The sequence below is a fragment of the Hyaena hyaena genome, unplaced genomic scaffold, assembly GCF_003009895.1.
Source record: "Hyaena hyaena isolate Hyena2069 unplaced genomic scaffold, ASM300989v1 scaffold_779, whole genome shotgun sequence".
Taxonomy (NCBI): Eukaryota; Metazoa; Chordata; class Mammalia; order Carnivora; family Hyaenidae; genus Hyaena; species Hyaena hyaena.
Window position 1 is genome coordinate 243,403 of NW_024081413.1, and position 16,471 is coordinate 259,873.

General features: G+C 45.7%; 2 protein-coding genes across 3 annotated transcripts; one reads left to right on the forward strand and one right to left on the reverse strand.

Annotated features, from left to right (window-relative positions):
* Nucleotides 1-10,123: 10,123 nt before the first annotated feature.
* On the reverse strand, nt 10,124-10,981 carry TIMM10B (translocase of inner mitochondrial membrane 10B). The gene is made up of 3 exons (XM_039218812.1): nt 10,906-10,981; nt 10,634-10,729; nt 10,124-10,460 (listed from the first exon to the last, which is right to left on the reverse strand). The coding sequence occupies exons 1-3, from the start codon at nt 10,942-10,944 to the stop codon at nt 10,284-10,286; spliced, it is 312 nt and encodes a 103-aa protein (XP_039074743.1). The 5' UTR covers nt 10,945-10,981; the 3' UTR covers nt 10,124-10,283.
* A 113-nt stretch (nt 10,982-11,094) lies between these two features.
* ARFIP2 (ADP ribosylation factor interacting protein 2) lies at nt 11,095-15,974 on the forward strand. 2 transcript variants are annotated; one of them, XM_039218862.1, is made up of 8 exons: nt 11,095-11,238; nt 12,019-12,159; nt 12,418-12,514; nt 13,235-13,353; nt 13,540-13,761; nt 14,289-14,446; nt 14,592-14,766; nt 15,158-15,974. In XM_039218862.1, exons 2-8 carry the CDS (start codon nt 12,061-12,063, stop codon nt 15,335-15,337), a joined length of 1,050 nt encoding a protein of 349 aa, XP_039074793.1. In that variant the 5' UTR covers nt 11,095-11,238; nt 12,019-12,060; the 3' UTR covers nt 15,338-15,974. The 2 variants fall into 2 exon arrangements, with proteins under 2 accessions (XP_039074793.1, XP_039074794.1); XM_039218863.1 differs by having other exon boundaries at nt 15,210-15,974.
* The last annotated feature ends 497 nt before the right edge of the window (nt 15,975-16,471 follow it).

Consider the following 16,471-nt stretch of genomic DNA (forward strand, 5'->3'; position numbering starts at 1 on the left):
CACACCTAGGGGGGCACATCTTTACTGTTGAGGGCACAATTTGGCAATGTGATTACTAGATCACAAGGGCACACCTAGCTGCAAAGAAAGCTGTAAAATCTGATTTTTATTTTCAGGGGCCATGTGCCCAGATAAAAGTCAAGAGTTCTATTAGCAAAGAAAGAAGGGGACAATGAGAAGCTTATACCATAGGAAGCACTCTTCTTCCAGATGTCCACAAGGCTTTATTCCCTCATTTCCAGTCTCTGCTCAGAGATCTTATCAATGAGTTCTTGACTATCCAGAATAAAATAACAACAGTTCCCACCTTCCTTACCCTTCCTACCCTGCATTATTTTTCTCCACAGTGTTTAATGTCACCTCACATAAATACTTATTGGCTTACTGTCTATTTCCCTTGACCAGAAACATAAGCTCCATGGTGACAGAGACTCTGATTGCTCTCTGCTCCATCCCCATGGTGCTTGGCACCATGAGTGGGTGATCAGAAAATATTTAAGGAACAAATGTATAAATGTATAGCAGTCTTCACTGATGAGAAAGGGGATCACCTCTGGAGTCAGGCTATCTGGATCAAAAACCTACCACTCACTAGTTGTAGGGTATTTTGCCTCCATTTCAATTTTTTTTTTTAAGTAAAATAAAGGTAATAATAGTATCTACCTAACACCATTGCTGTGAGGATTAAATGAGTTAATGTGCATAAAATGCTTAGAATAAAGCACAGTAAAGTTGTGTGGTTTTTTTTAATTTTTTTAATGTTTTATTTATTTCTAGGAGAGAGAGACAGGGTGAGCAGGGGAGGGTCAGAGAGAGAGGGAGTCACAGACTGAAACAGGCTCCAGGCTCTGAGCTGGCAGTCAGCACAGAGCCCGACGCGGGGCTCGAACCCACGAACCGCGAGATCATGACCTAAGTGAAAGTCGGTCACTTAACCGACTAAGCCACCCAGGAGCCCCTAAAGTTGTGTGTTTTTGTTTGTGGCACTCTACCAAGTGCTGTTTAGGTAAAGGTGGACAAGACAAAATAGTTCAGTGAGGCCAGCAGCCCTTCTTGGAAAGGGCAAAGAAGAGTCCCAGAGTCGCAGAAGGCCTTGAAGTTCATGACCCTAAAACAATGGTTTTCCAGACAAACAAGGACAGAAGGGAATCGTGTTCAGTGGCCTCTACTGAGCCCTCAACACTGCCTAAAACTTGAATTATACTCTTTTTGTCAATCTACTCTTCCATTATGTGAAAATACTATTTCTTATGTGTACTCTCTCATCTTCCATTTTCTTGTTTTACTCTCCAATGATAACTTCACCTATTTAAAAAAAATTAGATGCTGTTTCAGAGTTCTTCAGAGAAACAGAAACAATAGGACACACACACACACATAGGTAAGTAGGTGGGTAGATAGATTTTACTTTATTTATTAGAGAGAGAGGGCACAAGTGAGCAAGAAGCAGAGAGAGAGGGAGAGAGAGAGAAAATCTCACAAGGGGCCAATTGAGAGGGAGGAAGAGAGAGAGAGAGAGAAAAGGAGAAAAACTGGGCTCACCTGAAGCAGGGCTTGGGTTTTTTTTGTTTGTTTGTTTTTTGTTTTTTACCTTAAGTCGGGCTCATGCTCACCTGAAGCAGGGCTTGAGCTAACCCAGTACAGGGCACAAACTCACTAACTGTGAGATCATGACCTGAGCCAGGAAGTCAGATGCTTAACCCACTGAGTCACCCAGGCATACCCCTAGGTAGATTTATTTTAAAGAATTGGCTCACATGGTTGTGGTGGCTGGCAAGTTCAAAATCTGTAAGATAGGTCAATATTGTGGAAACACAGGCAGGAATTAATGCTGTGGTCTTTTTTTTTTAAGGTTTACTTATTTATTTTGAGAGAGGCAGAGACAGCATGAGCAGGGGAGGGGCAGACAGAAGGAGACTGAAAATCCCAAGCAGGCTCCACATTACCAGCTGCAGAGCCTGATCCGGGGCTCAAATGCACAAACTGCAAGATCATGACCTGAGCCAAAACCAAGAATTGGACGCTTAACTGACTGAGCCACCCACGCACTCCAATGCTGCAGTCTTGAGGCAAAACTCCTTTCTTGAGAAATCTGTTTTGCTCTTCTGGACTTCAACTTACTAAATGAAGCCCACCCTCCTCATTCAGAATAGGTTCTGTTAAAGTCGACTAATTATAGACGTTAACCACATCTATCAAATACCTTCATAGCAATACCTAGATTGGTGTTTGATTAAATAACTGGGCACTGTAACCTAGCCAAGTTGGCACATAAAAACCATCACACATAGTATTTAAAAGAAACTCTCTTTGGGCACCTGGGTGGCTCAGTTGGTCAAGCATCTAACACTTGATTTCAGCTTAGGTCATGATCTCATGGTTTGTGGCACAGAGCCCCACACTGAGCTCTGCACTGATGCAGATGGGATTGCCTCTCCTCTCTCTCTTTCTGCCCCTCCCTTCCTCGCACATGCTTTCTCTCTCAAATAAACAAAAAAGTATATTAAAAAGAATGTTTAAAAAAACAAACTCTTTCAATCTCCCAATACCAAATTAAAAACCTGCTACTTAGATTTGCTTTATCCATTCCTCCATCATCCTGTTATCAATGAGATGCTCCTCCTTTCTCTAAAGCCAAGCTCTAGACCTTTGCTGTAGAACTTTCTTGCCTTCACTTACTCAGCAAATATTTATTGAGCACCAACTCTGTTAGGCACTATTTTAGGTGTTTGGTTACATCAGTGTACAAAGCAATAGCATTGTCAAAATTCCTAATTTATGATTTATAGAATGTAAATTCTAGCGGGAGATACAAGTAATGATAAACAAAATGAGCTCCTTTACCATTTCACCAATGGGTGAAGGGGACTAAAGGTACAAATAAAAATAAATAGAACCTAGGCAGAATATAATTGAGTCACAAGACTGGACAACACATAGGGTATGATTTAAAACTCTCAATTTCCATAGAAATATTATTGATCTTAATCTTCACCCTCTTCAGTAGAATCACATTTAGAGAATTTATATCACTAGTCTTGGGAATGAAAATGATACCTTGAATCTGAAGGAAGAGAATTACCTGCAAAAGCCCTATAATGGTTTCTATCCTAACCTAGTTCCTGTTTAAATGATAAAACAAGCCTATTCCAAAAGTCCACACTATGTACTGTTTATGTGTGATAACAGCCCAAAATAATCTTACAGAAAAAAAAATAACAATGTGTGTAAAACACTGCAGTAAACAATGCCAATATAAACAATTTTATATAATCATAGCAATATATGACCAAATATTAATAGAATCTTGATTCAGAATTAAAAACAAAGAACAAAATGAGTAAATCACATATTATGTGAGAAATGATAGTGCTATAGAAAAACAGAATAGAGAGGATCAGGAATGTCTAAGGAGAGGATGGGTTGCAATGTATGTATCTATGTATGTGTGTATGTATATATGTTATTTTTGTTTTCAGTAGAATTTAGTGATTAAACACTTACATTTAACATCCAGTGCCTATCACAAGTGTCCTCCTTAATACCCATTACCTATTTAGCCCATCCCTAACCACCTCCCTACATCAACCCTGTTTGTTTTCCATGGTAAAGAGTCTCTTATGGTTGGTTTCCCTCTTTTTTCCCCCTTTCTCAAAGTTCATCTGTTTTGTTTCTTAAATTCCACTTATAAGTGAAATCATAAGGTATTTCTTTCTCTGACTTATTTTGCTTAGTATAATACTCTCTAGCTCCATCCACACTGTTGCAAGTGGCAAGATCTCATTCCTTTTAATGGCTGACAGCTCAGAGCCTGAAACCTGCTTTAGGTTCCGTGTCTCCTCTCTCTCTCTGCCTCTCCCCAGCTTGCACTGTCTGTCTGTCTCTCTCTTCCAAAAATAAGTAAACATTAAAAAAAATTAAATGTTATCAGAACAAGCCTTAATAAAAAGATGACATCTAAGCAAAGGCATGAAGGAAAGGAGGGCAGCCCTTTTCCTTATCTTTTGCTTGGTTAACGCTAACTCATCCTTCAGATCTCAGCCTCCAAATCACTTCTCTGGGAAGCTCTCTTTCACTCCCCACACCAAGTATATTCCTACCACTGTATGTTCCCATCACAACACATACTTCTTTGTAACATTCACCACAGTTGTGATTACTCGTTCTATATTGACCTTCACCATACCTATGTTAAATTCCAAGAGAACAAGGTTTGCATCTCTCTCATTCACCTCTACATCTGCAGGGCTTAACAGTGCTAGAAAATGCAGTTGCTCAGGTATTTGTGAAGTACTGAATATATGAATGAAAAGTGGGGCACACTCAGAAAAGGAGAGTCCAGAATTGGCATGATGTATCTGAGCACCACAAATAAATTGACCCTTTTATAACCAAGGGTAAGAGAATCAAAAACTGAGGAAAAGGGGGTTGAAGATGAGGCCAGAGAGATCACCTGAAACCTGATTACCTGAGAAAGACTGTTATGAAGCTAAAGAGGCTGAAGGTCATGGAAGGCATTAAGTAGATGAGCACCATGGTTAAATTTATATTTTATAAGAATCACTCTTGATTAATATGGAAAATAGATTGGTAGATATCTCCTAATAGCCATTCTCTTCACTGTTAGTAACAGAGCTCCCAATTTTTAACTGAGTAAAAAAATAATGAGCAAGAATAAAGTGAGATCTCCCAGCTTCCCTTGTGACAAGGTCTGACCACGTGACAAAGTTCTGATGTGCAACTTCTAGGATGTGTCCTTAAAGGGAGGGCATGCCCCTTCACCCACGTCTTCCTCCATTCTACCCCTTGGAATGTTTGTGTGAGAAGTAAAACTCCATCTTGGGTCACAAACTTGAGGGCCATACACGGATACAACAAGCAGAAAGCTGACGAGTAGCTTGGTTCTCAGTTGACTGATGTCATGTCAGTTTTGGACTAGATTTTTACTTGAAAGAGAAATAAAAGTTTGTAAGTCACTGTCATTTTTAGTCTGTTATATATACCTTAGCTAAATGCTAATCAAAGGTGTCCAGGCTCAAGAAAGAAAGATGACTGCTGCTGTAATCTATAGAAGAGCTGATGAAAGCGTGATTAAGGTGTGACAAAGGAGATGGAGAGAAAAGAAAGGGTTGAAAAAATATTTAGGCAGAACTACAATACTTAGAAAGTAAGTGGAAACTAGAATGACTGATTCACTCCAGATGGAGGCTTTCTTTCAGGTGTTGACTGATCTGTGAATATTAAGAGTAGAAGATACCAACCAGTGAGGTTTTGAATGAAAAACACCTCCAAATCATTGGCAAAGGGTCAAAAGTTAAATGCAGATTTAACTCTTGATATGTAAATAGTAAACTGAACTGGGAGGAAAGTCAAAGATGTTCATTCAATAAATATTTGCCAAGCACATATTATGTGCCAGGCACTATGATAAGGATACAATGGTGACCGATACAGTCATGGATTGTGACCTCATGAGGTAGATAATTAATTACCAACTGTTAGAAGTGCTACATGCAAAAAAACATGAGGAATTATGGGAGCTAGAGTCTAGGAGGAGTTATCTGAGGAAACAGCATTTGAGCTAAGTACTCAAGAATGAATACAAGTTAACTATGTAAAGTACGGGGGAAAGCACTGCAAGCCAGGGGATAGCAGGTACAAAGGCCCTGAGATGGAATAGCACATTACAGGTTAGAAGAACTGAGAAGGCAATGTGGTTAGGGCACAGAGAGGGAGCAAGAGAGGTGTGGTTCAATTCAATTCAACAAACAGTACTGACAGTCCAACGTTTGACAGCCAATAAGATAAAACTAGGGTGGGCAAGTGCTGGATCATGCAAGGCCTACAGGTCACATGTAGAATATGTTTTATCCTAAGAAGAATGGGAAGCTATTGCAAGGTTTTAAGCATCAGTTTGTGTTTTCTGGCCTAAGAATGGAGAAACAGATTGGAGGGATGCAAAAGCGGACATAAGGTAATGTAGCAATTGCAGTAACCTTGACGGAAGATTGTGAAGATGGGGAGAAGCAGACAGAATCAAGGGCTATTTAGAAATGTAAAATGTAAATTGATGAGATTTGGCAACTGAGTGAGGGGATGAGTGAGGTTCCTATCTTCTGCAACTGGAGGAGTACTACGTATAGAATGAAAATTGATGAGGAAAATATGTTGAGCTAGGGCTGTTTTTAAGACACCTAAGTGGGGATGTCAATCAAGTAACTGAGAAGAGAGATCTGGGAGTCATCAGTAATTGAAGCTCAGAATAGGGAGGAAACAATTCTCGAAAAAGGCCCTAAAGAAATGTTTAGATGTAAAGGCTAGAGGCAGGTGAGCCTCAACAGAGGCTATGAAGCTGCAGTTAAAGTAGCTGTACAACCATGAGTGGAATCACGGACACCAACAAAAGACTGTTAATGATGAGGAACTAGTTAATAGTAACAGATGGTACTGAGAAGTGAAGTAAACTGAAGACTGGGAAACCATCACTGAATTCAGAGACATGAAAGTCACTTGGTGAGCAAGAGTAACCTTATTAAGAACGGTTTCAATAAAGGTTGTAGAAGTCAAAACAGACTGAGTGGATGAATGGGAATGGAGACAGAAAAAGCATCCAACTGTTTTGAGAAGTTAAGCTATAGAGAGGGACCAAACAGGATGGTAACTGAAGGGAAAATAAGTAGGGCGGTTTGTTTGTTGTAACAGGAAGTCTTTAGCATGTTTAAACAATGGTGAGAATATAGTAAAATAGGAAAAACCTACGTCAGAGATTCCCAAAGAAGGAAGGACTAGGATTCAGAGCAGGAAGAGGCACTGGCCTGAAGAGGTGTGAGGGAAAGAGAATGATGCAGATGTAGGTGGGTGACCAAGTTTTGTTGTAACATTTTGTGGCAGCTCCCAACTGATAGCTTCTACTTTTACCTATAAATTAAAAAATGTTACCTGCAGAAAACTTAAGAGAATGGGGTGAGGGTAATAAGGTTTAAGAATATTGGTTTGAAATAGTCATTGCAGAGGGAGAGACTAGAAAATAGTGGGATTATAGGGGCTGAGACCCCATTTGACACTGGTAATCATGAATTCATTGTGATGTAAATCTGCTCTGTAGTGATTTCCTTGGGCTTTTAGCTGTCCAAATGCAGACACAGGCAAATGTCTCATTTTATCTGATTCCAAAAAAGAACTGACAAAGAAATCTAGCCTGTTCCAAGAGTCACTGGAATTTAAGCTGGACAGGAATCGAAAGATATTAACAGAAGGCGTTAATGGAGAGAAGGTAGAATCAATGGCTTGAATGCTCCAGTGAAATCAAAGAATAATATTGGAGAAATAGATCAATAAACAAAGTGGAAGGAATACAGTCAGTGAATAAGATGCTGGTAATAGTGTTTTAATTTGGGGTAATGACAATGGCCAGGACATAACTAAGGGAGTGGGTGGCTAAGAGAGAGTGAAAATTATTGGAGACTGGGTCAAGGAACAAGAAACCAAAATACTGAATGGACTGTCCATGTAACATTAAACCATCAAGGGAATGATGGGAAGACCAAGGGCTAGCTACTTAGAGGAAAGTAGGATTGGTGGTTACTAAGGACAGTAATGAGACTGTGGTATAGCTGAATAGGTTCAAAGGAATTAGACTTTGCAAATGAGTTAAGTTCTGAAGCTACAATGAATGGGAAGAACATGAACGCTATCACCAGTATGTATAAGGGATAAAGCTTTGTTAACACTTACTCTTGTGTTGTGCTTGAAACATCACGTTGTTTTCATTATGCCAATGGCTATCACTTTATGGCAAGACCTGAAGGAACTGTCAGTGACTATAGATAGGTAACAGCAGGATTCTTCTCCTAAGTACTGAGCATATTTATAAACAGAGAGGAAAGACGATATTAAAAAGGTAGGGATTAAATGATGGATTAGATTGAGAGATACTTGTTTTCCCATGCCTAGGGACAGGTTGGGTACAGATAAGCAAGCAAAGATAAGCCTCTGCAAGTTCAAAGAACATAGCCTTTAGAGCCCAGACAGATCCTGTTCCTGGCCCTTCTCCAGCGGTAATAATTAAGTGGCATGGAAACCCAGACAATTCACAATGGACATTTACTGGCACAAGGATACATACAAATGTCCAAGCGGAATAGTCCTTTCAGCAGCAGCACAATATTCCAGATCCCCATTCCCCGCATCTTGGAATTGTTACATTTACAAGTGGTTTCACCTGCACTTGTACTTTCCCAGGAGAGAACTCTATTGAGTAGACATGAAGCCACTCAGTAGGGAAGTTCCTGGTCAGCAACTGCTACATTCCTAACAAAACTTTCTGTTCACGATAAAGAGCCAAAGAGGCAAAAAGCTGTTTGGAGCCACTTTTCTCAAACAGTAATTAGGTATAAGATGGGCTTCTGGTACATTCTGGATTCTTGCTTCTTCCATTAAGTGGGAATACTACCTCTTGTAGTTTTGCTATAAAGAATAACTAAGACATATCAGCATAAGAGCCCATACAAATTGGGTGATTCAATGGATATTTTGAGAAGCAGCCTGGTGTAAAAAAAAGAACATGGGATTTTAAAGTCAGATCTAGGGGCACCTGGGTGGTTCAGTCAGTTAAGTGTCTGACTCTTGATCTTGGCTCAGGTCATGATCTCACGGTCCAAGAGTTCAAGCCCTACATTAGGCTCTGTGCCAACAGCACAAAGCCTGCTTCGGATTCTCTCTCCCCTGTCTCTCTGCCCCTCCCCGACTCATGCTCTCTCTCAAAAATAAATAAAAAACATTAAAAAAAATAGTCAGGTCTTTATTCTAATATAGGGTCTGCTACTAAAGAATTTCAACTTCCTAATCCACACAGGGGAGAAAAATGTCTCTTGTGTGTGATTGTAAGGAGTTTTTTAAATTACTGTGGGAGCCAATGTCTAAAAGCTTCCATTTCCTCCGTAAAAAATAAAACATGGTCACCTGATGGGGGTAGTTGAGGGTGAAATGGGGGGTGAGAGCAGTGAAGGTGTAAAATAACTGCCATGGTAATTAGGAGAGGAAATACACCAGGTACCCAAAAAGGATTGCTTGTTGGTAGTGAGGGCTTGGTTGAGGTTGGAGACCTGGAGTACTCAGTGGCACTTATTACACAGCTATGTTTTTCTCTAGCAGCCTGAACAGAGGACCAGAAAAGATAAAACAACTGGAATGACACAATGAGGACGAGGATGCAAAGGAGGCAAGAAAATGCAGTGATGGATAGGCCATTCAGACTGGTGAATACAGAAGTAAATTCCCCCAGGAGGGCGATAATGAGAGGAAAATGGAGAGGCTCAATATAGAAAGAACAGAGACTGCGTGACAAGGTGGTATAAAGGATGGAAGAGCTGGAATTAGATTACAGACATGCAGGTAACATTAAAGAGGTCCCAAGGATTTGTGTTATCCCTTCCCCCCCTCCCCCCATAACCATCATCATCATCTACTTCTCCCTTGGGTTCCTCTCCCTCAGATCTGGCTGTTATTACAGAATATAGTCCCTCAAGTTTCCCCTTTCTGACTGCTCCTGAAGACAAGCACATAGACCTTTTCTGTTTAGAGGCTATACTGCTCATCCTGCGGAAGACAGAAAATAGAAAGTAACAACTTGGGGAAATGGTTGAAGTTCCAAAACACCCCAAAATTCTTATAGGTTTCATCTCTGTTCTGGGATACTGACTTTCCAAGAGGCGTTCCCTAAAAGCCCTGTGATTTCTTAATCTATTGTCCTTAAATATCTCCTCCTTGCCCTAAATTTAGCTGAATTTCTTCTTGTAAGATAGAGTCCATGAAAAAATAGTTATGAATGAATGCATATCTGGCTCACAAATGAGCCATTTAAGTCAGACAGATTTAAGTGAAGGACAGCTAGAAAAAGCTCTCATTTTCCCTGTCATCTGGGCAGGAACCAACTTCCTGTTGCTATTACCAACATTAAAATTGTACCTACAGACCTTGCTTTAACCAGGTGCCCGGGAATCTTCTACACATAGAAGGCAATTTTTCCACTGACAGGGCTAAGGCCAGCAGATATGCAATAACGGACAGAAAAGGATGGTGCCAATAAAGTAGGCAAAGCCGCCTGCCCAGAACATAAACCAAACAGAGTAAAAGCGGGTTTATTGGCTCCAGGGAAAGGAGCAATAGCACCCAGCTCTCAGGCAATCCCTCACTCTACATAAAGGCTGCATCCAGCCCAAGGTTCACTGGCTCCTTCAATTTGAGGGTCCATCCAGTGCCTCCCTTCCCGGGGCTGGGGAGGGCTAGCTGCCTGACGGCGAGGTTCCGGGCTGTTCAGCAGCAACACCTGGCCCAGCTGAGGCAGTCTCGTAGTCTGCGATGCGGCGCTGTACCAGGGCAGGCATGAGCTGCACGTAAGCGGCCATGAGGCGGTGGTTGGAATGGATCAGCTTTCCAGCACAGCTGTGCAAACAGGCCTCCTGGAAGGAAGACAGGGTGAAGCAGAGGCCAAAGGTGTCCTCTCGGGTCCGTCTCTTTCCTTCCCATCCCTAGCCTAGGGGTGAGGGTCGTGGAAAGGCCAGGGACAGAGGTACGGGGAGTGGCGGTTGGGAACAGTCTTCGGCGCACCTCCCTACTGAGCTCCCCGCCTAACCTCCTCAGCATCCAGAGCTCGGTGGTGCAGGCTGGGCACGCAGCGCTGGAAGCAGAGTTCCGTCATCCGATTGTAGACCAACAGGAAATCCCGCAACTAAGAGAAAAGGGGACAAAGAACTCAGCGATAAGGGGTTAACTCGAGGCCGCGTCTTCCGAGATTTCACAGGGCCCCGCGCCGCAGTCCGACGTTCCCAGCCCTCAGATCTCCAGCCAAACGTACACGGATGCTGACTGAACTTATGACCCTGCAGCAACTTAGGGCACACTCACGTTTCTCAGCTGCTGTTGCTGCTGCTGCTGTGCCTCCATCGCGCCACCGGCGCACCCTACGTCACTTCTCCACAGCTTCTTGGTAACGCCCCGGAAGTGATCTTTCCTCCTTCCACAGGGACTGAGGGGTTGGCTCAAAGATCGCCCTACCCCCGGCTTTAACATCATTTCCGCCCTTATAATCTGCGACGTGGCCGGCTTCTTCTGCCCGGGAGGGGACGTCACTTCCACCGAATCCCTGACCTGCTGCTAGGATCGCGACGGGAACTGGAGCCCGAGGTCCTCGCGCGGCCCGGGCCTGGCGCCCTAAGGGGAAGAGCGGCCCGGCCGGAGGTGAGAAGGACATACTTGGGCGAGGGGAAGTTGAACGCACGAACCTGCCCTGAGGGAAAGATGCCACTGAGCTCTGGGGAAGGATGAGGACACACCTGATGCCCAGGTGTAGGGGGGGCGGGGACTCACACACCTGGGGGACATAACTGACTTTGGAAGGGATCACCTATGTCCTGGAAAAAAGAGGCTTTTCCCAGAGGCCGGGAACATACACCAACTGCTTCAACTAAGGCCTTGGGGGGGAGGGCCCGAGGAAGAGGAGGTGCATGAGATGGAGGAGGAGGAGACCACCTGAAGAAAAGGGGAAGAAACACTACAGGAGTGTGAAAGGCCAAGCAAAGAAAAACATACCTGGATGGGAGGAGTAGGCTCTTGAGCCTTGGAAAGGGGTTAATCTGATGAGGGGAAACAGATGCATGGGGATAAGCTCCAAGACAGCACACACTTTATCTCTCTTGGTCACTGCTGTCACCTCAAATAATGCATGACACATAGTAGGCACTCATTAAGTGTCTGTCGAATGACTGAATGCATGAATGAACACTGGAGCCCTGGTGGGGTTGAGGGTTCACGAGAAGACACTTGGGGCTTTGGTGTGCATGTGTAAAAATAATGTGCCTTGGAGAGGAAAAATACATATCCATGAGAAGAAAGGAGTGGTGGCTGAACCCCAGAATACTCAAGTCCTAGGACAACCTCTAAAACTTCTGAAATGGCAAGGAGACCTTTCTTTCTGGAGTACTGGCCAGTTTCCAGAACTGTCTCTGTTGGGCTTTGCAGGGCGCTGGGGTGGAGACTTTGACTCCAATCCCTTCCCTAGCCATGACGGACGGGATCCTAGGGAAGGCAGCCACGATGGAGATCCCCATCCATGGGAACGGTGAAGCGGGGCAGCTTCCTGAGGATGATGGGCTGGAACAGGTGCTTCTGTTTGATTCTTCTCCATATTCTTTCAGTTTAGGAATCCCAAATCATAAGCCCTGGGCTCTCACCCCATTCCAATAGCCTTCCCCTAACTTCTCCAACTCCCTCTAATCTTTTTACAAATCTTCGTTCTGATTCTATGCAGACTTCCCTTGTGTGCTCTCTCTGTGATGCTTCAATCCAAGCTTGTTCTGACCCCCTAAATGCTTCAGCTGCCCCTATGTTCCTGAAGCCCCCCTCTTCTCTGGCCTATAGGACCTCCAGCAGGTGATGGTGTCGGGACCCAACCTCAATGAAACCAGCATTGTGTCTGGTGGCTATGGGGGCTCTGGTGATGGACTTATCCCCACAGGTATGAATGATCAGAACAGGACAGGAAGCTTTAGTGCAGAGAGAGAGAGGAATGATTCTGGGGAGTATAGGATATGTCAAAGAAAGCTTGAATTATGTCTGGAGATCTTGGGAACTTGTGCTAGTATGAACCATATGGACTGTCCTCAGCCCAAAGCTAGTGCCCAGGGTTGTCCAGCTGCTCCCACTTGCCACTTAGCCCCTACATGTGTCAATGTGTCCTTTCTCTGCTACCACCACCTGAATCATGTTAAGAACTCTTGTTTCACAGAAATTCTCCATGCTCTAGAGCTTGAGCCTGATTTGGAACTCTGAAGCTTCTTAGAGTTTTACTTAGACTCTAAAGCTTAGAGGAGCAAAAGTCCCTGAATCTCACACTGACTAGGGTTCCACATGGGAATGTTAGTGATCCACCATCCTTGACCTGCCACCCCATATTCAATGTATTTTTTTCAGTTTCCTCTGTCCCCATACACCAGCAACTCTCTCCCCCACTCCAGCCCCCATCACCACCTCAGAAGGAGGCCAGATGTATATTGGGGTTTGGGTCTCAGGGGACAAGGTATGAGTTCTTCCTAGTGAGTAGGAGAATCTCATTGTCTGTAGTTTCTGCTACTTCAGGGAAGTAATTTTCATATGCTGGGTGGGAGGTATGGGTGGAGCCACAGAGACATTTGATTATATCTGAGAGAGGCTGGTGTCAGAGAACTTGGTCCTTTAGGGTCTGGCCGCCATCCATCTCACAGTACCACTCCTGCTGGCCCTGGAGATGAGGTGGCTCGGGGCATCGCTGGAGAGAAGTTTGACATCGTCAAGAAATGGGGCATCAATACATATAAGGTGGGATTTAAGCACCTTTCCCTTTCCCCAAACTCCCCCTGGCTACCCTTTTCCCATCTGGATTCCACTATTCCATCTACGGCTGAGACTAGGAGCCTGGGGATGCTAGGGTAGATACCAGTTTGGAGGGGCAGGGGTGGGGGGTGGGGGGCAGGTCTCTGACCTATTCCCCCATTTCCCAATCAGTGCACAAAGCAGCTGTTATCAGAACGATTTGGCCGAGGCTCCCGGACCGTGGACCTGGAGCTGGAGCTGCAGATTGAGCTGCTGCGTGAGACGAAGCGCAAGTATGAGAGTGTCCTGCAGCTGGGCCGGGCACTGACAGCTCACCTCTACAGCCTGCTGCAGACTCAGCATGCACTAGGTGACGCCTTTGCTGACCTCAGCCAGAAGTCCCCAGAGCTTCAGGTGCCTTGGTCAGGCCAAAGAGGGTGGGGGGACTGGGCCCGGGCCCTCCCAGGCAGTCAGCCCTCAGCCTCCCTCCCTCCCTCCCTCCTGCAGCCCAGAGGGAGAACCCCTCCAGGGTGGGCCCAGCCCTACCCCCGGCAGCACTCACCTGTGGAGGCAGCCTAAGGGTTTGTACAGAGGTTCAGAAGTTGGAGGGGTGGGGGAGACGACACACTAGATGCCTCACAAGTAACCCTTTTCTGCATCAGTGCTCGGCCTAATCAGAGCCCTTCCCTTGCCTGCTGCACTAGCTTTCCTTATTCTAGTCCTGTGAACTTATCTGAGAATCCCACTCCCACATTCCTACCCTAGGCATCTCTGGGTGGTCCCACCAACTTTCTGGCTAAGAGAGAGCCTTGCTGGAGGCAGTCCTTTGTTATTCCAGTTTCAATGGCTGTTTCCTCCCTGGGGAGGAGGGGAATGAGGGCCCTACAGCTTGATTCAGGTAGGAACTGTTACTCAAGGCTGTCCTCCTCTTCTGCCTTCAGGAGGAATTTGGCTACAATGCAGAGACACAGAAGCTGCTGTGCAAGAATGGAGAGACACTGCTAGGGGCTGTGAACTTCTTTGTCTCTAGCATCAACACGTTGGTCACCAAGACCATGGAAGACACGCTCATGACTGTCAAACAGTATGAGGCTGCCAGGTGTGGGCATCAGCAGGGCCCAGGGTTTTGGGAGTTGGCTGGCATGGGTGGAAGTTTGAGCTTTGGGGTTATAAGAATTGAGGAAGGAAAGGAAGAGTATGTGTGACACAGGGGTGGAGACCAGCCTGTATCACCCCTTCCCCAGACTGGAATATGATGCCTACCGAACAGACTTAGAGGAGCTGAGCCTAGGCCCTCGGGATGCAGGGACGCGTGGTCGACTCGAGAGCGCCCAAGCCACTTTCCAGGCCCATCGGGACAAATATGAGAAGCTGCGGGGAGATGTGGCCATCAAGCTCAAGTTCCTGGAAGAAAACAAGGTGCCAACCCCACCCCTTTGACCCCAGTCCACTTCCCCATCTGTAACACTGACCTACCCCTAAAACCCTCCCCATCACTGGATGGGGAAATGCAGCCTGGCTAAGAAGTGAGATCTTTCCCCCAGCCCCTTCACCTCCTGGACCTTTTCAGTCACCCACCCTCCAATCCCTGACCCTTTTCTATTGGAGTATTTCATTGCTGATCCCAGGAACATAACTGGGAAAAATCGCCCCCAACCCTGGGCTGGGGTACCAGAACGCCAGGCCCAGCAAATCAAGTCAGCTTTCTCCCATCAGATTGCCCTTATCCTTTGATTCCATTAGTGGAGTTCAGCCCCCACCCTAAAAGCATCATCAGAGCAGAATCCATGTACCCCTGGTCTGGGCTCAGGCTCAAGAAGGGCATCTGAGTCCAGTCTCAGCTGACCCTGCTGGACCCCCAGATCAAGGTGATGCACAAGCAGCTGCTGCTCTTCCACAATGCCGTGTCAGCCTACTTTGCTGGGAACCAGAAACAACTGGAGCAGACCCTGCAGCAGTTCAACATCAAGCTGCGGCCTCCAGGCGCTGAGAAGCCCTCCTGGCTAGAGGAGCAGTGAGCTGCTCCTAGCCAAACCTGGCTATCAAGGACATTGGGAGAGGCAGTCCCAGGGTGGGAGAGATTGGACATGGGACATCCCTTGCCACCAGCCCTCTGGCTTGGGTTCCTTTTCCCTGGCTGGGGCCTCACACCAGTTTTGCCCAAACTGCTGTGGTAGGGAGGGGGCCTGCAGGCCCAGCAGCTGCTGCCCTGTCCTTTATCTTCCTGGCCACTGGGCTTCATTCCCAGATCTTTTCCTTCCACTCCAAAGCCAAAGGCTATGACAAAACCACTCCCTGGCCAATGGCATTACTCCTCAGGCCTATCCCCAGCTCCTGGGGTGTGCCCCCTGACCAATGGCAGAGCCTCAAAAGGCCCTGTCAGCCAATGGCAGCTCTTCTTGGGCTCCCCAGGGCCAATGATGTTGCCTCCAATACCCTTTGTCCCTCCTCTATGCGTCCCCATTGCAGAGGAGGGGACTGGGACCAAAGGGGTGGGGATAATGGGGAGCCCCATTTCTAGCCCTGCATCTGAATGGGCTTCCCCTCACCTACCCACCCAGTTTAATTGTGCTTAGAGCCCTGGAAGATTGGGACCTAGCACTAGGAATAAACCTTTCATAAAAGCAGGCCCAGTGAGGTCAATTTGTGGAGGGGGGACTTTAGGAGGGCGGGCTGGGTGGAGAAGTACTCAGTCTGATCATACACCAAAATCCTATCAAGTCAGAAGAGCAGAGGCCAGATAGCTGAAGTCACAGGTTTCACAAACAGTCTCGAGATCCTACTCCTCCCCCAGCCCCATCTGGAGCCTAAGCTTTATTTGCTCTTTAGGCCAGCACCGAGATAGCTATGGTCTTAAAAGCACAGGGCCTAGAGGGGGTTGGGCCCGCTGACCTTCATCATCCATTCATTCATACAGCAAATATTTACTAAGTGCTTTTATTTGCCAGGCACTGCGCTAGACCCTGGGGAAACATCAGTGAATAAAACACAGTCCCTGCCCACAGCGCTCATGGCCTAGTGGGGGATAGAGACCAGTAACCAGGCAACTACAATACAGTGATGAGTACTAGGATACAGAAGTTCAGGGAGCTATGGGAGTGCAGATGAGGGGCGTCTAGCCCAG